Source organism: Hemibagrus wyckioides, linkage group LG17 (genome assembly GCF_019097595.1).
Source record: "Hemibagrus wyckioides isolate EC202008001 linkage group LG17, SWU_Hwy_1.0, whole genome shotgun sequence".
NCBI classification, from domain to species: Eukaryota; Metazoa; Chordata; class Actinopteri; order Siluriformes; family Bagridae; genus Hemibagrus; species Hemibagrus wyckioides.
The window spans coordinates 13,169,620-13,197,446 of record NC_080726.1 but is presented as its reverse complement, the minus strand read 5'-3'; the positions used below and the strand labels follow the sequence as shown (position 1 = coordinate 13,197,446).

General features: G+C 38.8%; 3 protein-coding genes across 4 annotated transcripts; 1 reads left to right on the top strand and 2 right to left on the bottom strand.

Moving 5' to 3' along the window:
* Positions 1 to 5,086: 5,086 nt before the first annotated feature.
* vezf1b (vascular endothelial zinc finger 1b) lies at positions 5,087 to 15,900 on the bottom strand. Of its 2 annotated transcripts, none has more exons than XM_058413937.1 (5): positions 15,745 to 15,900; positions 10,807 to 11,567; positions 9,840 to 9,909; positions 7,827 to 8,097; positions 5,087 to 6,551 (listed from the first exon to the last, which is right to left on the bottom strand). In XM_058413937.1, exons 1-5 carry the CDS (start codon positions 15,775 to 15,777, stop codon positions 6,199 to 6,201), a joined length of 1,488 nt encoding a protein of 495 aa, XP_058269920.1. In that variant the 5' UTR covers positions 15,778 to 15,900; the 3' UTR covers positions 5,087 to 6,198. The 2 variants fall into 2 exon arrangements, with proteins under 2 accessions (XP_058269920.1, XP_058269921.1); XM_058413938.1 differs by having other exon boundaries at positions 7,932 to 8,097.
* A 2,960-nt stretch (positions 15,901 to 18,860) lies between these two features.
* Positions 18,861 to 19,964, top strand: LOC131368236 (gap junction delta-2 protein). The gene has a single exon (XM_058414234.1). The coding sequence runs from the start codon at positions 18,861 to 18,863 to the stop codon at positions 19,962 to 19,964; it is 1,104 nt and encodes a 367-aa protein (XP_058270217.1).
* Positions 19,965 to 21,295: 1,331 nt separating this feature from the next.
* Positions 21,296 to 27,803, bottom strand: zgc:171927 (uncharacterized protein LOC100124616 homolog). Its single transcript, XM_058414248.1, has 6 exons — positions 27,656 to 27,803; positions 27,203 to 27,275; positions 26,920 to 27,015; positions 26,548 to 26,643; positions 26,328 to 26,459; positions 21,296 to 22,968 (listed from the first exon to the last, which is right to left on the bottom strand). The coding sequence occupies exons 1-6, from the start codon at positions 27,667 to 27,669 to the stop codon at positions 22,750 to 22,752; spliced, it is 630 nt and encodes a 209-aa protein (XP_058270231.1). The 5' UTR covers positions 27,670 to 27,803; the 3' UTR covers positions 21,296 to 22,749.
* Positions 27,804 to 27,827: the final 24 nt, after the last annotated feature.

The window sequence follows — 27,827 nt, the reverse complement described above, 5'->3', positions numbered from 1 at the left end:
AAACCTCAGCAATTTATAAAGTAAATATTATTAACTATTTAAATGTGTACAGTAATATTCTATCCGTTTTCTTTCCATGATGCTTTTCATTCCTGAACATTTACATTAGGACACATTAGGTCCAATAAGGTTGGCTTGTTTTCTGTTATTATATGGCTTCGATTGAACCTCTTTAATTCAAGAGACTAGTCATAATACCTATTAAGAGCTCAATAATAAATGTTAAAATGTTAAAAATGTTAAATAAAAACTTAGATAATGGTGTGTTGTGATAATGAGGAGAGTTTCTTCTGTGCAAAAATAAACCCGGAAGAATTAAGCGATTAAGGCAATGTCTGCAAACCTGCCCAGTATAAAAATGCTTGCTGAAGATAAGATGGATGGATGAATGAATAAATAAATAAATAAATGGATTCAGTACAAATAGCATCACTGTTATGAATGTACAGTAATTATTATTGTAAATAAATTTTAATACTGCAGTACTCCTTAGTAATTTTCAGATTTTAGTGCTCAGGACACATGAACAAGGGACTCATGAAGAAATGTCCCAAAACATAAAAACAGTTGTTGATCGTCCAGATAACAGCAAAAAGTATTAAGAATCAACTGGTTCATTTGTGTAAATGCAGTTATTATTTTGTCTTGTGGAACATTATGACCACCTGCCTAATATTGTGTTGGTCCCCCTTTTGCTTCCAAAACAGCCCTGACCCATCATGCACTGTGTATTCTGACACCTTTCTATCAGAACCTTCATTAACTTCTTCAGCAATTTCAGCAACAGTAGCTCGTCTGTTGGATCGGATCACACGGGCCAGTCTTCACTCCCCATGTGAATCAATGAGCCTTGGCCACCCATGACCCTGTCGCTGGTTCACCACTGTTCCTTCCTTGGTCCACTTTTGATAGATACTGACCATTGCAGCCTGGGAACACCCCACAGTTTGGCCCTTGTCAAACTCACTCAAATCCTTACACTTGTCCATTTTTCCTGCTTCTAACACATCAACTTTGAGGACAAAATGTTCACTTGCTACCTAATATATCCCACCCACTAACAGGTGCCATGATGAGGAGACAATCAGTCTTCTTCACTCAGTGTTCATAATGTTATGCTTAATCGGTGTATGTAAACAACTGTTATTTGAAATAGCTTATTCAGGGCAGGGTTAGGGTTAGAAAAACTAAAAAACAAAAACAAAACTGCAAAATCCCTCATTTCTTTTTTTAAAATAATTAACATTTTGCAGATTCAGCAAAGGGGTGTAAACCTGTGACCTCAACTGTAATTTTGTGATATAGTTTGGTATGTAAGGCGTGATACATTTCTAAGGTCTATTCAATGTATTCCCTCAAAGCCAATAATTTAATAGAATTAATGAATAAATGTTTAAAGATAAACAATTTTCCATCCAGCAACTCAAACTCCCTTGTGCAATTTTATAGAGCTGCTTTTGTGGCCAGGAAACAGAACCTAAGAGTAATTGTGCTTGACTGAGAGTAATAGCTGTTATAAATGTATTCCAGCAGTAGCAGTTTAATGCTAGCACTGAGGACATTTGTGCAGTACATTATTGAGCAGGATTACTGCTTAGGGAGGAAACTGTCTGTGTCTTTTTTTTTCTTTCTCTCGACTCTAGTTTTCGTGTTTTGATAGTCTGACATCTTATCCCTGAAGGAATGAGCTGGAAAATGGAACAGGATATGAGATCATGCCTTCTCATGGTCACATGCATTACTTGAGAATTCCTGAGTAATGCGGCCTGTTTCATGATTACTGATTATAATTACTGTATGATTACTATTATATTATCTTTACTTACTATACATGTACTTACTATATATGTATATATCTTAATTATTCATACAAGATGGTCATACTGATAAGTGATTTTATCATATACAGTATAAGCATACCTATAATAGCCACAACAGTCATTACATAAATCCTGAAGAGAGGTTTTTTTTATATATATATCTACACTATATTGCCAAAAGTATTCGCTCACCCATCCAAATAATCAGAATCAGGTGTTCCAATCACTTCCATGGCCACAGGTGTATAAAATCAAGCACCTAGGCATGCAGACTGTTTTTACAAACATTTGTGAAAGAATGGGTCGCTCTCAGGAGCTCAGTGAATTCCAGCGTGGAACTGTGATAGGACGCCACCTGTGCAACAAATCCAGTCGTGAAATTTCCTCGCTCCTACATTCCACAGTCAACTGTCAGTTGTATTATAAGAACGTGGAAGTGTTTGGGAACGACGGCAACTCAGCCACGAAGTGGTAGGCCACGTAAACTGACGGAGCAGGGTCAGCGGATGCTGAGGTGCATAGTGCAAAGAGGTCACCAACTTTCTGCAGAGTCAATCGCTACAGACCTCCAAACTTCATGCGGCCTTCAGATTAGCTCAAGAACAGTGCGCAGAGAGCTTCATGGAATGGGTTTCCATGGCCGAGCAGCTGCATCCAAGCCATACATCACCAAGTGCAACGCAAAGCGTCAGATGCAGTGGTGTAAAGCACGCCACCACTGGACTCTAGAGCAGTGGAGACACGTTCTCTGGAGTGACGAATCACGCTTCTCCATCTGGCAAACTGATGGACGAGTCTGGGTTTGGCGGTTGCCAGGAGAACGGTACTTGTCTGACTGCATTGTGCCAAGTGTAAAGTTTGGTGGAGGGGGGATTATGGTGTGGGGTTGTTTTTCAGGAGCTGGGCTTGGCCCCTTAGTTCCAGTGAAAGGAACTCTGAATGCTTCAGCATACCAAGACATTTTGGACAATTCCATGCTCCCAACTTTGTGGGAACAGTTTGGAGCTGGCCCCTTCCTCTTCCAACATGACTGTGCACCAGTGCACAAAGCAAGGTCCATGAAGACATGGATGACAGAGTCTGGTGTGGATGAACTTGACTGGCCTGCACAGAGTCCTGACCTCAACCCCATAGAACACCTTTGGGATGAATTAGAGCGGAGACTGAGAGCCAGGCCTTCTCGTCCAACATCAGTGTGTGACCTCACAAATGCGCTTCTGGAAGAATGGTCAAAAATTCCCATAAACACACTCCTAAACCTTGTGGACAGCCTTCCCAGAAGAGTTGAAGCTGTTATAGCTGCAAAGGGTGGACCGACGTCATATTGAACCCTATGGATTAGGAATGGGATGTCACTTAAGTTCATATGCGAGTCAAGGCAGGTGAGCGAATACTTTTGGCAACATAGTGTATATATATAAAGCTGCACATTACAAAATATTCTCCAGGATTCATTGTTTCTTGTTATTTTCTCTGTTAAAACCTTAAGAGATTTGGAAGAATACTAATGAGTTGGTGGCATAAATGAAAATAATTGATGAAGAAGGGTTGTGCATTTAAAGGTTAATACAGCAGAACATCCCCTGTAGTCTTGGATCATCATTTGGGGACTGGCTGCTCTTTGGTGTCCATATAGCTTGGTTAATTAGAATAACGCAAACCCTGCTTCTTTATAAGCACTGCCCTGACAGATCGCTGGAATCATGACTAATCCTGCCAGCATGAATTCAGCAACAAGCCCACTCAGTAAAGCCAGACTGCATGAAAGACCAGGTCAGCATTTTAGATCAGATTAATGAGCAAGACTGAGTTCATGTTTTCAATTTTCTTTTATTTAGACAATCCAAATAAAAGGCACATAAAACATTGTTTACATAACTGTTCGTGACATACATACATTTAAAAAAATGTAGGAATGCTTCACTTTTTCTGCTAACCAAAAAATTTCCTAATCTTCATATATACAAAATTATCAATGTTAATGTTCTAATACAAAAAGTTTTATAAAAGGTTATTTTACTTTTTTCCTTGCACTTGTCTACCATACCTACGACATCCTCTGAGCTAACTGTTTTGTACAAAGATATACATTCACTGGCATTCACATGGTTCTGCCAATTCATCAAAGCAAATTGCAAAATGTCAGAACTACTGTTTTATTCTCCAATGTAAAACTTAAAACATCTCCCACCCCTCACTAATAATCAACCATTTCTTTAAAAGATACTGTTGGTGCATAAGGCATAAAAAAAGAAAAGAAAAACAACAATACTTCAGGGAAAACAAACGCTAATGACAGTCATAATTCCTCTTAATGTGATAATCTCCAAAGCAAAATAGATGTAAAAATCTTCACAGAGATTTGGTAAACAGGACAGTCATGTTCATATGTGGCATTTTCAGAGCAGGCACAGAAGTGATGCCACTGGAGGGCCATACATTTATCACAAGCATACTTCCAAAAGTTCTGTAATGCTTTGTACCAGTCACATCAGATCCATTCTTCAAATTCCAGTTCTCAAAGTTTAGGGAAAAGACGACACCCCTGTTAAACAAGGCAACGTTCTCTGAAGGACATCGAGACAAGATGAAAACTGCTTTAGGTGCCTAGTTTTTAGCTGTAAGGTTCATGCAATGCATGAAAAAGCTGTTAGGAGCTGAAATGGGGAGACAAAACAATTCAGGAGAAAAAAAGTGAACATCCAGTAGCTCTTAGGCTTTGCTTACCTCACAGTCCAGATCTGGTTTTCCTCTCAAATCCATTACATGTCTGATCAGCAAAGAATCACTTTTAACTACAATTGCTGTTTACAGAATTCATTTCCCATGTAAGGTCAGGTCAAATAAAAAGAAAGCATGTTTTCAGCGCATTTGCACTGCTCTCCACACAGTGCCTTGTATGGACACATTATGCTGATTTTCTTATGTGTCCTGACTCCTGGAGTAAATTCTCATTTGAGGGGACTATAGAAATGTGAAACTTAATAAGTATTGAAGTTAAAAGGCATGTTGCTGATCAGAAACGAACAGAATGGATTAGCAGTGCAACTTCAATATTGCTTTTGCCATCCAAAATGGATGAAATGCTTTGCTCTTGCTCATTGCTAGCTTCCTATAGTCATTTGGAACACATAAGTGTCACTGATAAAAACCAAACCAACAAATCCTGATCATCAGATGGCAGTTTTGGTTGAACTGTAATCAAGGAAAAACAAAAACAAATAAAAAATAATAATAATAAAATAAAACCCTAAATCTTATAAATGTAACAAAATGCATCTTCCACCCAGGTACAGTAAATGACACATTTATGGGACAACAACACATAAAATGGTTTAGTGTATTAAGGAGGTGAAAAATTCAGAAGAGTGTTTAGCATGATTTTACCAACATGAGTGTCAAATTAGTGGGATTCTCTCAGTAAAGACCCTGAGAAGAGGTCCATACGAGTACAGCCCTCATCCTTAAAGGAAGAAGAATAAAGAGTTCCTATTGACAAAACACTCTTTCAAAAGATCTCATGAACTCCTTTTTGTGAACCAGACATCTACATAAAGACACGTAACGCCGCAAATTTAAAAACGTCATAATACTGCCATTAGAATATCACCGATCAGATAGGTTTTCAGTGCAAGACTTGTGTTAATTTTCATGTCCAACACTCACTAAACAGAAATATGTCCCAGCTATTCGAAACAATAGTACATAATCTTTCTTCTACCAGGAATGATCAACTCCAGAAAACATTGTAAAACTAGAATAATAGCTACAGTTTTAAGTGGCTTACAATGAATGTAAATCCAGAACAGCCTCTTACTTAGATAGTATTAAAAATAATTCTCTCCCACAAATGGAAGCTCCTGTCCCTTTTGTAGTACATAACTCAATGCAATAAACTAGGGAATACTGATCAGCAAGCTAAAAATAACAAAAAAAATAGTCATCACAGTTCAAAAAACTGTTAAAACCAGTCATGCGCACTCTGATGAAGCACTTTGCTCCTCTCCATATGGCCATTGGCTGGGATCTTCTGGCACTAACGAAGCGAAATCACCAAAAGTACAGCATGCCAGCCTCCATTACATACAATAACTACCTTTCCCGCCCCCTCTTCCATAAGCTATTTCACTAAACTCTATACATTTCTGGTTCTGCTTAGCCAATAGCCAAAGATTAGGATAAACAGAGCACCGCCTAACACCAACTAGATCTTTACTGTTTCGTCATTTGATGCTACCGTCTATCCACACTAAGCTTGGAGCTTCTACCTTACACCCTTGCTTGCCCTTTCTTCACAGCACGCTACTAATGGAAGACCAGAACAGGATTTAAAATAAGACACACTGGGTTGGATGAGTAATCAGAAGCTATCTGGATTCTACCAGGGTGGCGAGGAAGGCAGAACCTGTGAGAGGAACGGCATGCTTTCCATGGGCCTCATGGCGATGTTGAGGGGCCCGGTGATGTTCATAGGCATGGGGGTGCTGATGGCCACTGGGTGGGCGATGTTCATGCCAGTTGCTGTGGCGGGGATGTTCACCGAGGCAATATTGACTGGAGCAGTGATGGTCACTGGGTGCTGGAGGCTCACTGGTGCTGTGATATTGACTGTGTTGGAGGAGATAGTGACAGGGTTGCTGACGGTTCCACGGTTCATGCTGGCAGTGCTGGCGGCAGTGGCCGAGGCAGTGACTGGTGTAGCTGAGGCAGAGTTGCATGCGTTGTTAGTGTCTGGAGGATCAAGGAAAAAACAAGACCAATTTTATACTAAATATAATCTAAATGCATAATCTAAAGGATTAAACATAATCTACACTATATGGACAAATGTTGACATCTGACCATCACACCCATATGTGGCTCTTCCCCAAACTCTTGCCACAAACTTGGAAGCACACAATTGTATAGGTCCAAATCTATTCTAGCAAGACAATGCACCTGTGCACAAAGTGAGATCTATGACATCTATGACCATAACATGGTCATCACCTTGGAGATGAAATGGAATGCTGACTGTGCCACAGACCTCATCACCTGACATCAGAAACTGACCTCACCAATGGTCTTATGGCTGAATGGGCAAATCCACACAGCCATACTTCAATATCTAGTGGAAAGCCTTCCCAGAAGAGTGAAGGCTATTATAACAGCATAGGGAGGACTAAATCTGGAACAGGATGTTCAAAAGGCAAATATAGACATGATGGTCAGATGTCCAAAAACTTTGTCATATAGGGCAGCTAGAATATAATGCGTTAAAAAACAACAAAAAGAAAACAAATATACATTAAAATAGGCCTCTCTCTGCCTCATTACAATTACATGAATATGAATGAATCACAAATTAGACATACCCTCTACCACACCAAATTGCAAGATGGCTAAATAATTGCTGTTTGTAGACACAAGCTTGAGCCTGTGACAGGCAGACATATGCAGTTTTCCAGTATCAGAGTCTGAATTTGTATGATTATATTCCTCAATGATTTGACAATTCTCACCAAACCAATCAAAACATTTCAGCTATAGTTTAGTTAGAATATAGGTTCTGGGAAATGTGTCATCGTGTACAAATTTTCATATTAGTTGCAATATGAAATTGGCATGCAACAACTTGACTTTTTCCATGAAAAACTGAAACAAGTGTTCTTGATTTCTGACCCAAACATCAGCAAACACCAATATAATCAGAATTTAAAACTTTGAAATCAAATTTCAGGGAAAATGGATGTTTAATTTAAAAGCATTGTGAAAAAATTAGCTGTAACACACAGACAAAAAAAAAAACATGACAAAAATGACTACTACTAAAATCAACAATCTATTGAACAATGCAATCGAAAATGTAAAAATATGGTCAAAAAACCCTTTGAGTAGTGAATGTGCATGGTGCAATTAGCAATCTACAGGCTGGGGCAAGAGAAGCAGACCCCTTTAGCAGGCAGCAGGAGTGATTTGCCAAACGGCTTGAGAAAGTGACATCACCACAGCAGAGGAGATGCCCACCTGAGTGTGTGCCATCCTGGTTTGGTGCAGCCGAGGCGAGCGGAGGCCAGGAGGAAGTGGTAGAGGAGGAGGTGGAGGAGGAGTGAGGGGCGAGGGCTGGCGTACCTTTGTTACAGGGCGAGGTGAAGCCGGCTTGGCTGTGTGTCTTCAGGTGGCTGGTGATGTAGGCAGCACTCAGCATCTTTCCGCATATGTTGCAGGTGACTTTACCCTCGTGCCGGATCATGTGGGAACGCAAGCGGTCTTTGGTGGCAAAAGCAGATGTGCAGGCCTGCAGCATACAGTGATAGACAGAGCAGAGACAAACAATTAGTGTTACCATGCACGCTGCACTTCAATCATCAGGACGTTTTGGAGTGATCTGTACCTTACTGGGCATGGAGTGGCATCAAAATTTATCAATGTTAAATGTCAGTTTTCTTTTTTTCCAAGAAATATTGCACATTTTAAAGCTTTGTACTTAATTGTTCTCTGCAAATAACATCAACATCCTGATTTTTGTGTTGCTCTTGCCATTTCAATGCATGTTTGTCACATTTTCCACAATAATCAGGCAAATTAAAATATTAAGGTAATATTTTATTACCTTATTTATTAAGGTGAATTAAAAATTATAACAATTTTCTTTATTGTAAATTTCCCATTGGGATGAATAAAGTATCTATCTATCTATCAATGCACAGGTATTATCACCACAAAGTATATTACAGGGACACCTACTGGTGTACTCAATCCTATACAGTTGTAATGCACTGAAATGCTCCTATATATTATATTATATTATATATATATATATATATATCATCAGCCAATGAGAAGCTTTAAAATGTCTTATGTTCTGTTCGCACAAGATGTCCTTCTAAAATGCCCATACTGAAACTGCTAAAATATTCTACAGGAAGAAATACATAGCCATCATTCTGACTTCTGACAAAATAAGGCTTTTTTTTGTAGGACATACATTTTTTTAAAGAAACTAATTTTAAATTCAGTGCAAATATGTAAAAAAAAAAAAAAACAATAATTGAAATTCCATCACAATAGCTTTCACAACTATTAATAAAATACTAATAAAACTTCTGATAAATTCAGTATGTAAACAAAACTGAAACAAAAATGTATAACATGGATAACAAATATAATGTTAACAGCTTATTATAGAATCCTTCTTTACAGATTCTGAACACAGGATCAGCATCATCTACACTTTATACTGTTGCATAAATAGTTTTTTTAGTGAATTAAAAGAACTGTATGATAAATTCCTAACTGGAAAACAAAGATTTTTGTGTGTGCATGAGACACAAGGGAGCAATATTGGCCATGCCATTTGTGGGCATCTCCGAACTTTAAAAACAAAAGACAGTGATGAGTGAAAAATTAGGGGAGAGAAAGAGTGCGACAGTCCAATACAATCAATACTTGGAAATGGATTCAGAACTGATGGAGGGAGAATGTTTATTTGTTCCCTAATTTGGTAGAAAGATAGTCAGTGATGTCATACTTGCTGTACAGTTTCTAATATGGACATGTGTATTTTATCTATCATTGTAGACATTCTAACACATTCTCTTTCCCTTACTTATTTCAATTTTTCACTTTTTTTTTTTTTTTATTTGATCTTACTTAACAGTCTAGCTTGTTCCCATTAGCCCTAGAGATGTTCCTCTTAGAAAGCCCCTACATTTATTCTGTGGTCCAGCAGCACACACTGAGTTTAAAGCAGACCACCACTTTCCCCTTTAACCAGAAATTAGATTTATATAGCCAAAGTTAACTAGTTCATTAGGTAGGTGGCGTGTTTATGAAATTACAATTTGAGCAGTTACACTATATCATCGACTACTATTTGAGCATTTAAAGAAGCTATGCCAGTAGTTTCTGACCAGCTGTCACCACTAAAACAACCAGAGCCCACTGCCCACTGAAAACTGAGGCTTCCAACAAACATACCCAATAAAACCAATGCCAGAGCCAGTTTTAGCACAGCAGAAACAGAGAGCGGCTTCTTACCGTTACTTGGCATTTAAAAGGCCGCTCTGTAGAGTGGACATGTTTAACATGACAGCTGAGATGATCTGGCCTGTGGAAAGGAAAAGAGAAAAGAACAACGCGTAAATGAAGTTCATCAAATCTCCTAGTACAACAAACTCTGTGGGATTAACACAATAAAATTTAAGAAGTAATACTGTAATGCAAATTCAAAATATAGAGTAAAAAATGAATATAAAGGAGAGTCAATATATAAAACAATGATTGCTAAAACAAATAGCAGCACATGACAGAAACATTATTCTTGGCTAAAGGCATTTTCACAATGCACCAAAAATAAAGTTAATCAATTCCGTTATGACTCCCAGAAACCTTCAGGGGAAACAGAGCTACAGCACAAACATGCCAGCATTATTCTCTAAATATACACCAAGCTTGTGCAAAATAAACAATATTCAGTCCCTGCACAAGTTTACATAATTGCCATGAAACCATTTCTCTTCTAAACTGATAGGAATAAGCAATAGAATAGAAAAAAAATCCTACAGCCACTTTAAGTTCCACTTTGGTTAGTTTTAAATGAATTATCAGCTTGTTAAAATGATGTGCCAAGCAGGTGCCAGAACAGAAATAGAAACTTTTTTCTATGATGTTCAGTGAATGGTTTTTGGGAGGTCTGCTTTCTAGATGATTTTTGTTTTTAATAAACAACCTTATTTGGCACGTTAGCAAACAGAAAATAGCAAACTGACCACTAAAGCTTGTATCTTTCACACAGAGTTAGTTTAGTCCGGTGGTTTTCAAACTGGTCCCCAGACCCCTGTGGACTGTCCACATTTTTGCTCTTTCCCAGCTCCCAGCATGTCAGAACCATCAAGAACTGAGAATACTTGTTTCAGAGTGTGTTGAGTGCTGAGAATGCTCAAAAGTGGTGTGTGTTCAAGGACCTGTTTAGAAACAAAAGACTAATCCAAATCTCTGGACCCACCTGGAGAAGCCTTTGCCACAGACGGAGCAGATGTAGGGCTTGTGCACACCACCGTCATGCGAGCGCACATGGTAGGTCATGCGGTCCTTCCTCTTAAATCGCTGGTGGCAGATGGGACACTCGAAAGGCTTCTCATCTGAGTGTGACAGCTTGTGCCGGTTCAGGTGGTAGACGTCGCGAAAGGCTTTACCACACATCTCACAGCCATGGTTCTTCTTCACTGGCTTTGGGGGCTTTTTGGGTACACTGGGCTGCTGCTGCGGCAGAGTGGCCATTGTGCCCACTGCCACTGTAGCCGAATTGGTTCCTGTCAGGATACCTGCAGCAGAGACATAGGTGGGGTTGCCGTTGCTATCCCTCTGTTGCACAGTGGAGATCATGGGCACCATGGTGGGCGCTGCTGGTGTCTTCTTGGGCCGGGACACCATCTTGATGCCCGTGTGACAAGACTCGTGCCGCCGCAGATGGTAGCTGTCTCGGAAGGATTTGCTGCAGTAGCCACAGATGAAGGGCGTTTTTGACTTGGGCTCCTTCTTAACCACCACAGGACCGCCACCTCCTCCCCCTCCACCACCCCCTCCTCCTCCACCTGTTCCACCGGCCATGTTGTCCTTGAGGAGCTCGGCCGCAATGACTGGAGGCTTCTGCTCCAGTGGGATAGGGAGCACAGGCTTTTGGTCTTGGGGTTCTGTTCCAGCATTGAGCAGAGGCAGCAGACTGTTCTGGCCAACCTGGTGCTGGTGGTGGAGGGTGTCATTTGTCTGGGAGATGGAAAGAAAGAATGTATAAAAATCTCTTCACAAAATATATTTTATACACAAATCTGAAAACCAGCCTGTTTTTCAGTCTTTAACATACAGATTCATTTTAATGCCTAGTCACATCCAGCGATTCTGAATAATCATCTGTTAATTTCATATCCAGTACCTGGACATGCAGACTTTTGAAACATTAAACTAACTGGTTACCCAATAGTGCCCACATTACCCCCAAATTACTTCCTCAACAAATTTTAAGAATCACACTACTCAGCATAAATGGTCTTTTGGGGCAAATATTTTATAAAATTTAAATCAGTATTAAACTCTATTAGCATTATTATAATGACTCCAACAAAATTGAACAATCCTCCTTGCACAAGGAAGTTGCACTGAGCTTTGACCTCTGACCTGACAATCTGAATTCCTAGCAGTGTAGTTTGCTATAAAATAATGTTCTAGTAATGTTGTAGCATACAAGCCAAGAGTAGAATGACGGTGGTAAATCTTTATCTGAAATAGCACATGACTCATTTCAAGAGCATCTGTGCAACACGGAAAAACAAGCAGCCAAGACCGAGACCCAGGAAGTTTCAGAACAGGGATATGTGCATGTGAAAGAGAGATAATTTGACAGATGGAGATATTATATATAAACAGACACAGATGGTCAAGATCAAGATCTATCACAGTTCTCTCTTTCTGATTCTGCATTTATTCACTTATAATCTGACTTTCATGTAGGCTTAAATGCGTAAATGTTTTCACTAAAAATATATATCGACCCAGTTTAATGAAAATCATACTGGATGAATAGACAGATAGATGAATAGATTGTTTAATAAGTGCACAGTTACAAAAAGTGGAGTTCTCATCTCTGCACAGAAAAAGACTGACAAACTAAAAGTTTATCAGAAACAAAGACTTTAAGCCTTCTAATGAGGAATTGGTGAAATGTCAAAAATCACCCAGAACAAACAGTTATGCCCCTCCATGAGGTAGATCAAGTCTCCAGTGAGCGCAGCAGGACATTCACACATTTGAAGCAGATTCCCTGGCAGCTCAGCATAAAGAGAGACACAGCATGCTGCCATGATGACACCTAAATCTGTTACATGTAAAGTGATCTCTAGCTATCATAAAAGTCATTCCACATGTGACTGGGGGCACAGCCTGTTCTGGCTCAGTGAGACACGCCACAACTGCCAGGTCTGCGTGTTACAGACTTCACCACTAAACCTTACTATGGAGAATGACGACAAAGTCAAGAAAAAGTATTTAGCACTTCGCAATATAGTAGCATATGAAGATGGGGTTTAAGTGTGGCCAAAACTGTTCACAACTACATATCAAGAAGTCTCAAGAAGAAGAAGCGATACAAGACAGGGAGTGTGTAAGCCTCCCTGAAAAAAAAAAAAAAAAACCACTTGCACACTTTAATTACAGACTGAAGTGAACAGAAAGACTACAGGAGAGGTCAGCAGGCTTTGACACAGAATTTTAAGACCACACTTTGATTACAGCAGGTCCATTCGGCAACTTCCTGCACGGTCCTGTCGGTCATGGCATCGATAACAGGAGGGAATAAAATAACTAAGAAAGAAAGAAAGAAAGTGGGAAACACTACAGTACGAAAATGACAAGCAGAAATACACACTTTTAAAAATTTTTTTTTAAATTGTGCTTTCCATAGATCCTGGTCCGAATGGGATGGAGCATTTAAACATGAAAAAGTAAGCATGTGTCACATATCGATATCAGAATTCATTTCTGTGACCATGGAGTGAAACTATTAAACATATAAAGAAAGAACTTTTATGATTTTAAACACGGCTTGATTTGTGCAAAGTTTTATGCTCTGAAATTCAAACTCAATTTTACTGTGAAGGCTGACCTTTAGCAGCAATAATAATGCAGGACAGTGCAGTAAGGAAACATAAAATGTTCTCAGCTAAGCTTTAGGTTAGTTTCCAAACACATCAAGTTCCAGTTTGTCGCTACTCGAACTGGGACCAACATTAACAAGCCGGTAAAGTTTTATTGTGGATTTCTTTTACTTAATATGTCCTGCCAATTTCTTTACATTCAGCCTTTACACTGAACAGAGACTGAATTTGTATTACTGTAGGAACTGAACTCAGACAAAGTTTTTTTTTTTTTTTTTTTTTTTGGGTCTGCTACAGACGGATTAAGCGATGCCTGTTGGGAGCTAGACAATGCCACGCTTATGAATAACCTCAGACGCCTCGCGAACAATGCCGGGTGACGCGCTACACCGCCGTCTCATTAGATGCTGAATCACAAGGAGGGAATCAAGCAGAACAATTCCTTTCAGCTTTTTCTCCAAGGGAAAATATCACTGACGCTTCAATGATACTCATTCTTTATTCTTTCTGAATACTTTTCTATTACAGTCAAAACACCACATTATTGTTCGGTGTTGAGCAACATGTTTATGAACGTTAAAAGGGTTTCGTCCCTAATGTAGTTAGTAATTAAGTGTGTACATGGTCCATATTAACCGCTTAGAACAAGCGAAAAGTTAATCTTAGATTTACAGTGTCAGGAAGTCAGCTACACAGTTTTACCTCTAATCTTACCCATCAGTGATCACACAGTGTTACGGGTACTGCGTTTCACACACTTCTCTAGGTTTTTTTAATGAATACCTACTGCTTAAATACAAAGATGTATAGATTTCTGAATTTTTCGGCTAGCAAAGAAACACATTCGACCAGGTCTATGCTATTTTTTCCCGCCTATTACACTCACTGAGTGGAGTTATAAAAGGGACAGAAAACACTTCAAGATCTCACTAACACTCCTGGCCTTCCTTTCTCAAGCAGTGTGCAGGTTTTTTTCTCTCTTGCGTTTGCCTGTGGGCAAAACGAGGTAAAGTGACGTGTCAAATTAATCTGAAGTCAAATGATATCCTTTCCATTCAGCATTAAGCTTCAATACAAAGATGAAAAGATAAACGTTAAGCAGCGACGATCCATTTCTCTATGATCTAAGCTGTTCTGCAGCAAGCATATAGGAGGTAAAAGGCAATGACGTGGGTATATTTTCTTGCATGTATTAACTTGGCACAGTCTGTTACAGGAACAAACTGGGTTGTAAATCGTAGTGCTAGATCCGTGTGTGGCTCAGGTCCAGATTCTCAAGCAGCAATCACATTTTATGAACATGGATTCATAGCTTCGAACTCATATTCACAGATTTTTTTTTTTTTTTTAGTGTGCAATCAAGTGGGTCAAGTGTGTTGTCTTGTATGGCCTGGGTTTATGTTTGTTGCATGTAAATATGTAGTGTAATGCATGCAGAATGCGGCAGCAGTGGCTTCAGGACTGTGAACATAGCTGAGATTCCATCTGCAGCCCGCCGATGCTGCTTTTTTTCAAAGTAAGAGTTTGAGAAGAAAAAAGAGAGAGAAAACAGCCAGCTTCAATCTCAAACCTGTTTATCGTCTGTTAGAGTGTAAATAATGAGGAGGGGGGGAAAGAAAACACCCACAGACTCTATGGCTCTCTCTCTCTACACTTATAGAGGTTATTCCAGTGTGTCTCGCGCTCAATGCAGTGTAACGCAGCACCACGAGCGCGTGAAAGGCGCTAACGCCGTGCTAACGAAAAGTTGTTTGCTTCAACATAACATATCCACCCTGCAGCACCGAAAAGGTCACCAAAGCAACATGAAAAACTTTGATGATTTGATGTACCCGACGGGTCCCCCCCCCCTTCAATTTATTTTTCTCGCCTTGTCCGCGCTCTGCGAACACCATGCACCTATTAAATCAATGAGGGCATCATTTAAAAAAAAAAGTGTCCGACATGCTGGCAGGCGGAAAAGTAAACAGCTCCGCTAAACTAGCTCGAGCAAAAACAAGCACGAGGGAAGGAAAAGCCATAAGGATCCCCGCGAGCGTCTCATCTCTCTCTCCCCCACACTCCACAGCTGGAAGTCTCGAGCTGATGTAGCCAGTTAGCTAAACTCGCTAGCCTGCTAATGTAAGCTGGCACGCTAGCTAACCCAGCTAGCTACCATTGTTTTTGCTTGGATAGATGAGGCTAAATAAAAAATGATGTTTTTTTCTACGCGTAAAATATCGGCGGTACAAACTGCCTTGGAGGCTGAGAGCGATTTCGGGGCCGCTTAGAATTGTTGAAAATGTTTCTCTTACCTGGAATAAAAATGAGCTCCAGCTCGGCTCCATTGCAACACTTAGCTAAAAAATCTGCAGGAAACCTACAAGAAATCTACAACAAAGCAGCTAAACATGGCAGCTGCTCCAACTTCCTGTAACCCTGCGGGCCAAACCATCGCCTGAGAAAAGCGCCGCTGCTGTTGGGATTGTCCACACAACACACACAAACACACACACATACACACACACAAACAACACAACATATTTACTTTATTTAATCTGGAACAGACAGATAAACAATGATGTCGGATGGGAGAACGTTACATTTTTTTTTGATTGCTTTATCAAAATAAACAAGCTTATCCCCCCCCAGTTATTTAATTACAATTACATCTTCTGTTTTGTTTCATTATATTTAGATTTTTAAAATGTATTATTATATATTTATCCTGCAGCTTCTAATAAACTTTTTTTTTTCTTTAATTCGATTTAATTATAAAGCAACTAGAGCTACCACTTGTATGAACAGTGTCCAATACATATGGTGTAATTTATATTTGAATTAATTAATTTCTTCACACCTATTTTTTCATCCAGATCTATTTATCCATCATGCAACAGGACAGCCAAAGCTTACTGTATAAACATTGCACGTGACAGATAATAATATTATCTGGGGTGGTGGTAGCTCAGATGTTTAAGGCTCTTGGTCATTGACCGCATGATCAGGGTTCAAGCCCCAGCACTGCTAAGCTGCCTCCGTTAGGCCCTTGAGCAAGGCCCCTAACCCACCTTGCTCCAGGGGCGCTGTATCATGACTAACCCTGTGCCCTGACCCCAAGGATGGGATATGTGAAGAAAGAATTTCACTGTGCAGTAATGTATATGTGACAGATAAAGACAACTTAATAATAAATAATACTACTAATAAAAAATAATCACTGAAAAAACTACTCACAGTTTTTTTTAATGTTAAAAGTCCGTTACAGGGCACCATGCACACAAACATTCAGTTTCAGATTACAGTAAATTTAGCAAAGCCTGTCCAGGTACCTGCATGTTTTTGGCTGGTGAGAGGAAACCCACATGAACAGAGTTGAACATGAACATGAATAGCTCAGTATATATTTGAATATGAATTAGTCTACCACAATGTAGTCTCACTATGTACACATTCATTTAATGTAATTTCACATTTCACATAAAATTTAACTTGGGTGGGACACAGTGGCTTAGAGTTTTACCTCGCACTAATAGGGTTGAGGGTTTCGACTTCTGCCACAGTTTGAATGTTTGCCCTATGCTTCAGGAGTTTCCTCCAGGTGCTCCGGTTTTCCTCCGGTTGTCCAAGGACATGTATTGAAAGTTTGATTGACATTGTAAATTGTCTGTAGTGTGCAAATGTGTTTTGAGATTGTGCCATGCGATGGGTGTCCCCTGCCTTGTGCCCTGGGGGTGTCCCCTGGGATAAGCTCCAGGTCCTTAGTGTGCCTGTGTATGATAAGTGGTATAGAAAATGGATGGATGGATTAAATGGTATTAAATTAAAATGGTATGTGATGGGTATAACCTAGATTTCACGCATGTAAGCTAATTCAGCTTTTCTAACCAACCAACCACACACAGTAAACACTGAGAGTGGTGTAGTGGTGATGTTTTTCTCCTAAGCAGCAGTGTATATAGCAGCACTGTGGTCATGTTGGAGTTAACACATGACTGAGTCAATTCTTTACACACTCACACAGTGCAAAAAGACCATCAGGTTTTAAAGAGGAGAAGTGAGAAGCCACTAGGACCTACCACCTGTTTTGCTATTTACATGAAAATGGTGTAACTCAGGAGAGCTGTGTTGCTAGTAATATCTAGATAAAAGCATTTCTCTGTGGTCTTTTTTTTTTTTCATTTTGTCTATGGTACTTTTTCAGTTTTTATTAATGATCAGGGTTGAATAACAGATGTTTAACACTGTAGAAAACAGATTACTATTTGATTCATAAATATTTTCAGGTTTAATATTTTTTAAGTCAGGTAGAAACGCTTCATGAATTAGCATTGTTTCCCATTCCAGCAGATTCATCTGAATAGTGTATTTAACTGTTCATGGACATCCAGAGACGTTGCCTCCTATTGTATCTTTAAATCTTTGCTGTGTTGTACATTGGGAGTCTTTGTCTGAATACAGTTCACTGTACTGGGTGGAAGGCCTGAATACATTTATTCAGCCCATTCTTCCAGAGCTCGCTCAGTGGAGTTCATTCCCTCTGACAGGTTTCTCTACAAATGTAGACATGTGTATGGACAATATGTACTTTTGTGCATTTTGTCAGATCTGGATGAAACAGAGACAAATCACACAAGGTGAGTGTCTTCATTTTTCTATAAATCTGTATAAATTGCAGCTTGGTCACTTAACCATTATTTCTACAACTCAAGTTATCACAGAAGTTGTTATATACTATAGAACCACTGTGTAAGAGTAGCTGATAGTGAACAAAGATCATATATTAAAGAAATATTCCAGCAGTTCTCAAGCTTTTTTTTATCTAATGTACCTGTAGCAAAATTGTGATTATCAGAGAAAAGTATTTCCACACATTTCCACATGTGTACTGAGAACACTAAACACACTTACAGTAATAAACATCTATTATGCAAAACATTTTTGGTTAAAAGTATTTGTAAATTAGGATGACATGGCTGCACAGCAGGTAGTGCTTCTGCCTCACAGCTAAATGGTCCCCAGTTCCATCCTGAGCTCAGGTTACTGTTTCACATTTTCTTCTCATGTCTGTATGGATTTCCTCCCACCTCTCTAAAACATGCTGGCAAATTGGTGACTCTAAATTGCCCTTAGGAGAATGATGATGAATGGAATTATAAACATCACACTCCAACAACAAAGGGCTTAGAATGAGAATTCTAGTCAGGACTTTATCACAGAAATACTGGGCTAGCGGTGGAGTGGTTTCATCCTGAAAATTTTCAAATTTGTATAATTCTAATAGTTTATTGAGTTCCCTGGATTAATTTCTCTGTTAATTACATATGCACAACAGATATGGTGGATTGGGAAAATGCTGGAATGTTTCTTTAAGGGTTTTTCCATTCATGATTAGACTTAAACCAGCTCTTGTGTCCTCACAGTGTGAAACATGGGAGACTGGTCAATTCTTGGACGTTTCCTAGTGGAGGTTCAGAACCATTCAACAGTGATAGGGAAGATCTGGCTGACAGTGTTGCTGATCTTCCGAATCCTGCTAGTGACCCTTATAGGGGATGCAGTGTACAGTGACGAGCAGTCCAAGTTCATCTGCAACACACTCCAGCCAGGCTGCAACAACGTCTGCTACGACACATTTGCGCCAGTCTCACATCTGCGCTTCTGGGTCTTCCAAATTGTCCTGGTATCTACACCATCCATCTTCTATATCATCTACGCTCTCCACAAAATCACAGATGATGAGAACGTTCGGACAGAGGAAGCCCAGGCTCTGCCCCACCACCCACACCACCCAAAGGTTGAGTATGTTAGGCAGTCAGGTGGAGAAAGTGACGTTTATTTGGGAGGAAAGCCATCAAATGGGGTACAAGATGAGGAAAGTCCCAGTGAGGAGGAGGGTGTGGAGCAGAGCCTCCTGCAGGATGACTACAGAGAGCTTGGCAAGGACCCTACTGAATATTCAGGCCAGATTTTGTTGATATACATCGTCCATGTGGTTTTTCGATCCATTCTAGAGATAATGTTCTTGGTGGGCCAATACTATATGTTTGGATTTAAGGTGCCATTTCTGTTTCGCTGCAAGGCCTACCCATGCCCGACTCGAACCGACTGCTTTGTGTCACGTGCTACTGAAAAGACCATATTCCTAAACTTTATGTTTAGCACAAGTCTGGGCTGCTTTCTTCTCAATATTGCTGAGCTTCACTATCTAGGCTGGGTCTATATCTTCCGCATATTATACAGAGCATGTATTCGTTGCTGGGAATCTAAAAGGAAACTACATGTTTCTCACATGTTTCCTTTGCAGCTTAGGCTGAGGCATTCACTGCGAGGCAGGCTGGTCCTGCAGTCCTCTTCAGCAACTCTGTCCCATGAAAAGACAGCCACTGCCATGCTATCACATGGACCATCCATTGCTTTTGAGACAGACTCAACATTAGAGTGCACTTCAAAGACAAACCTGGAAGAAAAAACGTGCACAGGAATAAAATTATCCAACATAACTAAGTTGAACAGCAAAAAGTCTTGGTTATGAGGCAACAGCAATGTATGAATGATTCGATTTTTTTTACATGAATTAAAGTACAGAATGTTATATTTTCCATCTGTTTATAGTTATGTTTAATGTTGTCGAACATCTAAGAAACGAGTCACTGTTATCAGTTCCATTATAGCAGCTATAAATAGTCATCACCTCACTGTCCTCTCATTTTACTAACAAAATGAAACTCATCTCTCCTGACACTGGAGCCTCTTTCCATAAATGGCAAATAAATGTCTCCTTACAGGAAGTGTCACTATATCAACAGTTATACATTATATTTTGTTGAATAACAAGACATTTAAATAAGTTATTATTAGACTTACATTATATGGATTAGCTGTTACTGTGAAAACAATAATTTATGAGAACAGTATCATTATATAAATCCATGATTTGAATCACAGCCAGAGCTTTTGTAACAATGCGTAGTAATAAAATCTGTCTTTTGTTTAGAGGTTTTATTTATGTAAAAACTTTACATTTGCACTGCATCTGACAATAAGTGTAGCCAAACAATAAGGTGGACAAGCTGCGTCTACCGGTGCTGTCACAACATATTAAAAAAAGCACTTCTCAAATGACGAAATAAGATCCTTAAGAATCTTTGCTTTGCTCCAACAGAGTCTCACTATTAGAGAGGGCTCCAAGTAGAACCCATTTATAAATCAAGCATTAAAGGCCTCTCAATGGTAGATTTATTTTAAATGTTTATTGTAATATAAAGATGATCTGATTAAGCTATTACTTAATAATAGCATTCCTGACTGTTAAATATTTTAAAATGATCAGTTACTGCTATTTACTGAATGATGTGTGGAGAATATCAATCCTTTTTTTTTACCGAATGATTTAGCTTCATGTTTTTGCTTTTTGTTTTTGGTGTTTATTTTTTATGCACATGGCAGTTTATGCTCTTTCCGCTAGAGGGCGCATTTTCATTAGTTATATTATCAGCTCAACGTACTAGACATTTTAGCATTAGTAAACTAGTACTTCTTAGTATTTTTTTTAAATTAATACTATACTTTTTTGCATTCATTTATTTCATAAAACAAGACAGAACAGTTGAATTAATGCTGTAACAATACAGTGAAATTGTGCGTGCAAATACTGTATACAAACAAAAACAAGCTTAATGACTATGTTCATCAGAATAAAAGGGTGAAACTGTCAGCAAATCTGTTTGAACTGTGAACTCAACAAAAGATTTAGAGCAACACAATCCAAATAAAAATTTTGTGCAACACAACCTTGAGCCTCTTACATTATTTGTTTCTTTTAGGAGCCTCTAATATACACCTTCCAGGCATAACGTTATGACCACCTGCCTAATATTGTGTTGGTCCCCCTTTTGCTGCCAAAACAGCCCTGACCCATCATGCACTGTGTATCCTGACACCTTTCTATCAGAACCAGCATTAACTTCTTCAGCAATTTCAGCCACAGTAGCTTGTCTGTTGGATCAGATCACACAGGCCAGCCTTCGCTCCCCTCGTGCACCAGTGAGCCTTGGCTGTCCATGACCCTGTCACCGGTTCACCACTGTTCCTTCCTTGGACCACTTTTAATAGACACTGACCACTGCAGACCGGGAACACCCCACAAGAGCTGCAGTTTTGGAGATGCTCTGATCCAGTCATCTAGCCATCACAATTTGTCCCTTGTCAAACTCGCTCAAATCCTTACGCTTGCCCATTTTTCCTGCTTCTAACACATCAACTTTGAGGACAAAACATTCTCTTGCTGTCTAATATATGCCACCCACTAACAGGTGCCATGATGAGGAGATAATCAGTCATATTCACTTGACCTCTCAGTGGTCATAATGTTATGCTTGATCACTGTAAGGCTCAAATGTGAGAGTAAAAAATTAATGTCCAAAACAATATTTCATTTTTTTTAAAAAAATTTAATTTATTATAATGTTTAGATTTTCCAGTACAGGACAAATCACAAAATATCTACTAATGCATCTCCACATACTGTAACTTTAGCAATCTTTAGAATATTAAAAAAGTACATTGTTCCAAGGCATGTTTTATTTTATTAATCAAAATTTAAGGCCTGACATTTTCATTTATAATCCTTTTAATCGAATTGTCAATGATCAGAGGCTCACCTTGTTCGTTCAAAGTTGTGTAATTCCTCTGTTTGGTTCACATTCTGGTGAATGTTATTTTACCCTGACAAATGCACAACAGGCCAAATATTTGTATGCATTATAAAAACCATAGACAAAAACACAAAGTCCCATCTAATTTAATTCTTTTAAGTGTCATAAATAACACATACTAATCAATGACTACAGTGAAATTTATAGAAAAATACATATAGGCCTACATGAGAGTAAGGAACAAAAATCTTAGAATCAAAGAATTTTCAGCGATACAGCATGAGGGGCTAAATATATCTCTATAATCTAGATCATCATTTAGAATCATCTAACTGGCTTTCTGTTTAATATTACCGACTACTGCACATAACTATTGTTTTAGCTATCATTTATAAGCTATAAACTAATATTTCACTCATTAAAATAATGTGTTTGTTAAATAATTGTGTCCATCATTGCCATCTGCCGATGTTACCAATACTCGCTTAATCTGACAGTAAGGTCCTTTAAAACAATACACAACACAGAACAGGGGTTTATAGCATATTCATTCATAAACAGACTTAAAACATTAATATAAAGTGTGAAATACAATTAGTCCACAAAATATTCTTTTTAGATATCCAAATACCCAAAACATACTCAGTGTTAAGTCTGTTAGCACTAACAGCAGGTGTTGACCTCCTCAGCCGTTGCTTTCTGAGCTCCATGCCACAGAGGAGCACTATTGATTTTTCCCACTTTGACCGTCTCGCTCTGAACATTGTCTTCCACGACTCGTTTCTGGATTTCAGAGGCCATCGTTAAAAATGCCTTTTCCACATTGCTTGCATTCTTTGCACTTGTCTCCAGGAATGGGATTTTAAGAGTCTCAGCAAATTCCTGGAGAAAGAAATATTATTAAAGTCTAAATGCAGTATTAAAAGTTTTACTAAAATAGACAATTCTCTGTTCAGGGCACACTAACTGTTACAGAACTATGACCCAGGACAAGCAACAAGCCTTCCACCATGATCATGTTTACAGTGACTTCATATAGTGAAGGGTGACAAAATAAGGGAACAACTGTGGACATGTTAAGCTTTGCTTAACATGCTGGTATTGGTTTGGGCCCTCTTTATATCAATATTCTGACTAAAGGTACAAACCTCAGGCTTCCACACAATATACCAATCAGGCATAACATTATGACCACAAGTGAACAACACAGTGATTAACACTGATTATCTCCTCATCATGGCACCTGTTAGTGGGTGGGATATATTAGGTAGCAAGTGAACATTTTGTCCTCAACGTTGATGTGTTAGAAGCAGGAAAAAATGGGCAAACGTAAGGATTTGAGCGAGTTTGATGAAGGGCCAAATTGTGATGGATAGACGACTGGATCAGAGCATCTCCAAAACTGCAGCTCTTGTAGGGTGTTCCCGGTCTGCCGTGGTCAGTATCTATCAAAAGTATCCTTTAATCCTTTAAGTCCTGTAAGGCCCGACCTCGCAACTTACACGAATTAAAGGATCTGCTGCTAACATCTTGGTGCCAGATACCACAGCACACCTTCAGGGATCTAGTGGAGTCCATGCCTTCGTCAGGTCAGGGCTTTTTTGGCAGCAAAAGGGGGACCAACACAATAATAGGCAGGTGGTCATAATATTATGCCTGCTCTGTGTATGAAACAACATTGATTCTAAAAGCAACAATATGATATTTGACCACTGAAAGATAGAAAATGACCCTAACCCTTTCCTATAAACTAAGCAGGTCAACTACGCCACATCTGCTTACCCTAGCAAAAAACAGCAGAGGTGTTCACAAGTAATAACATGCAAGTCCTAAGTCAAAAGAATCTGCATAAGGAGTATATAGGATCTTGTACAGTAGAGTAACAATAATTGAGAATATGGGTCATGGAGTGGAATAATAGATCAACTGTTGTGTGCAAGTTACAACTACATTTTAAGAATTTTATTTTTTACTATTGTTGATCTTTTCACAAAAGAACAATCTGAAATATTTTTTAAATGCCACCGGAGGCATTAAAAACTCCTTTGTTTTAATACTACACAATTTTACACACAAAAAGGAACATTAAGGCCCAACATAATCACTATTTGGTCTCAACATCACTTAAAAAAATCATAACAATTAACAAAAATAAAAAGAAACTCAGGAGACAACACCAGGTTACTCCTTTCAGCTAAGAACAGGAATTTGAGGCTATCATGGGTACATATTGGACAGCTGAACACTGGAAAAAAGACGTGATTTCTTTCCCCTCTCTAGCCGAGGAGGAACAGCCAGAAGTACAGGAGACAAACCTAATGTGGTCTTCTTCTGTTGTAGCCCATCCACCTCAAGGTTTAATGTTCTCTGGGTTCTGAGATGCTTTTTCTGCTCACCAATTTAAAGAGTGATTATTTGAGTTACTAAATCCTTCCTGTTGGCAACATTATCAACAATTTCCACCCACAGAGCTGTTGCTCACTTGATGCTTTTTTTTGTTTGTTTATTGCACCATTCACCAAATGCTAGAGCAGCAGTTATAGAAATACTCAAACCAGACCATCTGGGACTTATATTTAACCAATGTGCAAATAAAACCTACAAACTGGAACTTTTACACACACAGTGTGTCCAGGTAATCATGCAAAGATTTTTTGTTCAGTTACTATTGATGAGTCCAAGTCAAGTCAGGAGTCATAACAGACAAGATGCAAGTGAGACTCAAGTGAGTCTCAATCTCAAGTGCCCATCTCTACAATAAAGGTATTTATACTCGTATGGTATTGAACCTTCTACAGCTGTCCTGCAAAGATGGAGTGGTTTGGCAAACCCAGGTTAAACATGATGAAATAGTGTTTCACAACTTCTGTTTATAAAATCATACGCCACATGTTTCCTGTGTGAAAACACCAAAACTTAATCAAACATTTGAATGACCCTAAAGACACCAAGTTATCAAGGGGAAATGATAACATATCAACAAGCTAAAGATATTACTGAAGCTAATTATAGAAAGAAATAAAAAATTATTTGCCATACTTAAACATACACTGATCAGGCATTATATTATGACTACCTGCCTAATATTGTGTTGGTCCCCTTTTTTGCTGCCAAAATAGCCCTGACCCGTCAAGGCATGGACTCCAATAGATCCCTGAAGGTGTGCTGTGGTATCTGGCACTAAGATGTTAGCAACAGATCCTTTAAGTCCTGTAAGTTGCAAGGTGGGGCCTCCACTTAAAGGATACTTACAGGACTTGAAGGATACTTTTGATAGACACTGACCATTGCAGACTGGGAAGACCACACAAGCAGTTTTGGAGACGCTCTGATCCAGTTGTCTAGCCATCACAATTTGGCCCTTGTCAAACTCACTCAAATCCTTACTCTTGCCCATTTTTCCTGCTTCTAAAACATCAACTTTGAGGACAAAATGTTAACTTGCTGCCTAATATATCCCACCCACTAACAGGTACCATGATGAGGAGATAATCAGTGTTATTCACTTCACCTCTCACTGCTCATAATGTTATGTCTGATTGGTGTACTTTAATATGCAAATTTACAGCAATGTTCACCATGCACACCATGTTTCTTAAGCAAAACCCAAATCCAAATTGTTACTTTTGTACAACATATAGACATGAACTGTATGGACAAAGGGTTTGTTGACACTGGCCCATCACACCCATATGTGTGATTCCCCAAACTGTTGCCACAAAGTTTGAAAAACACAATTGTCTAAAATGTATTTGTACACTGTTTTGCACTGCATTGTACCTGTTTCAACATCAAAAATTCCCTGTGCACAATCCAAGCTCCATGACAACATTGTTTACTGAGTTTAGAGTGGAAGAACTTGAGTATCCTGCACAGAACCCTGACCTCAACCCCACCTTTGGGATGAACTCGAAGGTTGGGTGCATGCCAGATCTCCTCACCTGACATCAATGCCTGACCTCACTACTGCTCTTATAGCTGAACGAACACAAATCCCCACAGCCATGCTCCAAAATCTAGTCAAAAGCCTATTACAACAGCAAAGGGAAACTAAATCTGGAATAGGATGTTCAACAAGCACACATGGGTGAAGATTTTTGGCCTGTACACCTGAAAAAGTCTTCAAAACAAAAAATCCTTTCGATATTTCTTTCCTTTTGCCCTATAATCTTCATAGTCTTACAAAAAAAACCCCTCATAAATACCTAATGTGACTAATAAGCACAGGCTTGGTTAGATACCTTTGCTGTAGTAAAGTCCACCACTTTTTTTGAAGTTAAATCGCTTTTGTTCCCCACCAGCAACTTTGAGACATTTTCACATGCATAGCGATCAATCTCTTCCAACCATTGCTTAATGTTGTTGAAAGACTCCTGCAATTACAAAAAGAACAATAAAATCTCTGAAGATCTCACAAAAGAAATCATATTATTGTTATTATCCTATTAATATGATTATTACCTGATCAGTAACATCATATACAATGATAATACCATGGGCACCTCTGTAATAGCTGGAGGTAATAGTGCGAAATCGCTCCTGACCAGCTGTATCCCACTGTAATGAAAATCAATCAATATACACATTATATAATCAATATAACCAATTTATTAACAAATCAAAATGACGACATTTGTAATTGCAAGACTACATGCAGTTACTAGTACTAAATGATTATAATGAAATCCATTAGGAATGTTACAGAGCTTATTTTGCTTCTTCAATGAAATACTGGGCAAATGTCTTGTTAGTGCCAGCTTGTACAGACTCACTAAAGAAGGATCAAAACATCTAAAAATAAATAAAAATTAAAATAAATAAATCTTTACTCACAATTTGGAGTTTAACTATCTTGCTGTCCATTTCAATTGTCCTGATTTTGAAGTCAACCCCTATCGTGCTGATGTAGCTCTCAGTATAGGTGTCATCCTGTTGAAATTAGCATGCAGATTCGTTGGCAATTAATTCAAAATAAACATATCCAAATGCAACACATTTATTTCGAAATAGAATTTAGTGAGAAATGAATTTGACAGAGTCATTTACCAGCATAAGGGATCTGACATCCGGTCTATTCTAATATCATGTTTCAGTGTCTATTGACTTTTTGACTTACAGCAAAACGCAACAGCAGACATGACTTCCCCACACCGGAGTCTCCGATCAGCAGCAGCTTGAATAGATAGTCACTAAGACAAAGCATCACACAAATGCAAAAAAAAAAGTCTTTGGGAGCTCATTCTTTTCCTTATGCTAACACACAACACTGTAACAACCGAGGAACATAACACCATACCACAATGTTTTCGAATTTCACGGACACCCACATGGAGATCAATACTGCTCATGAATTATGCAATAAATTCTTCTTCAAAACATTTCTGCCATGCATGGCATACTTCTATGTTAAAAACAAAAGGCTAACAAACAGTTACACTCTCACTATAATGCAGATCCGGAGTCGTTATTTCCTTTTAGTAACATGATGGAAATATCTCTAGCTCAAATATAAAGCACAAGACAGGAAGGCAGAAAAACTGAGACCAAATAAATGGCAACAAATACTTACTACTCAGGATTCATGTTCACACCAAACAATGGCACAGTTCCAAAAGGCAGAAGCAGGGTTTTTTTTTGTTGTTGTTGCTTTTTAGAGTAGTGCTGTGCCTCTGTCTTTCAAAGAGCGAACAGGAACAACACTGGTTATGGAGATCCTAGAAAAAGCTCCATTATTTATTAAA

What these genes read in the sequence shown, in the direction of transcription:
- vezf1b (XM_058413937.1), bottom strand. Translation starts at nt 15,777, where the DNA reads ATGGAGCCGAGCTGGAGCTCATTTTTATTCCAG. An exon ending in GGAGCTCATTTTTATTCCAG is followed by an intron (nt 11,568 to 15,744) that starts GTAAGAGAAACA and finishes TCCATCTCCCAG; the next exon opens with ACAAATGACACCCTCCACCA. An exon ending in TGTGGCAAAGGCTTCTCCAG is followed by an intron (nt 9,910 to 10,806) that starts GTGGGTCCAGAG and finishes TCCTTTCCACAG; the next exon opens with GCCAGATCATCTCAGCTGTC.
- zgc:171927 (XM_058414248.1), bottom strand. An exon ending in TATATGATGTTACTGATCAG is followed by an intron (nt 26,460 to 26,547) that starts GTAATAATCATA and finishes TTGTAATTGCAG; the next exon opens with GAGTCTTTCAACAACATTAA. An exon ending in TGGACTTTACTACAGCAAAG is followed by an intron (nt 22,969 to 26,327) that starts GTATCTAACCAA and finishes TTCTTTCTCCAG; the next exon opens with GAATTTGCTGAGACTCTTAA.
- LOC131368236 (XM_058414234.1), top strand. Translation starts at nt 18,861, where the DNA reads ATGGGAGACTGGTCAATTCTTGGACGTTTCCTAGTGGAGGTTCAGAAC.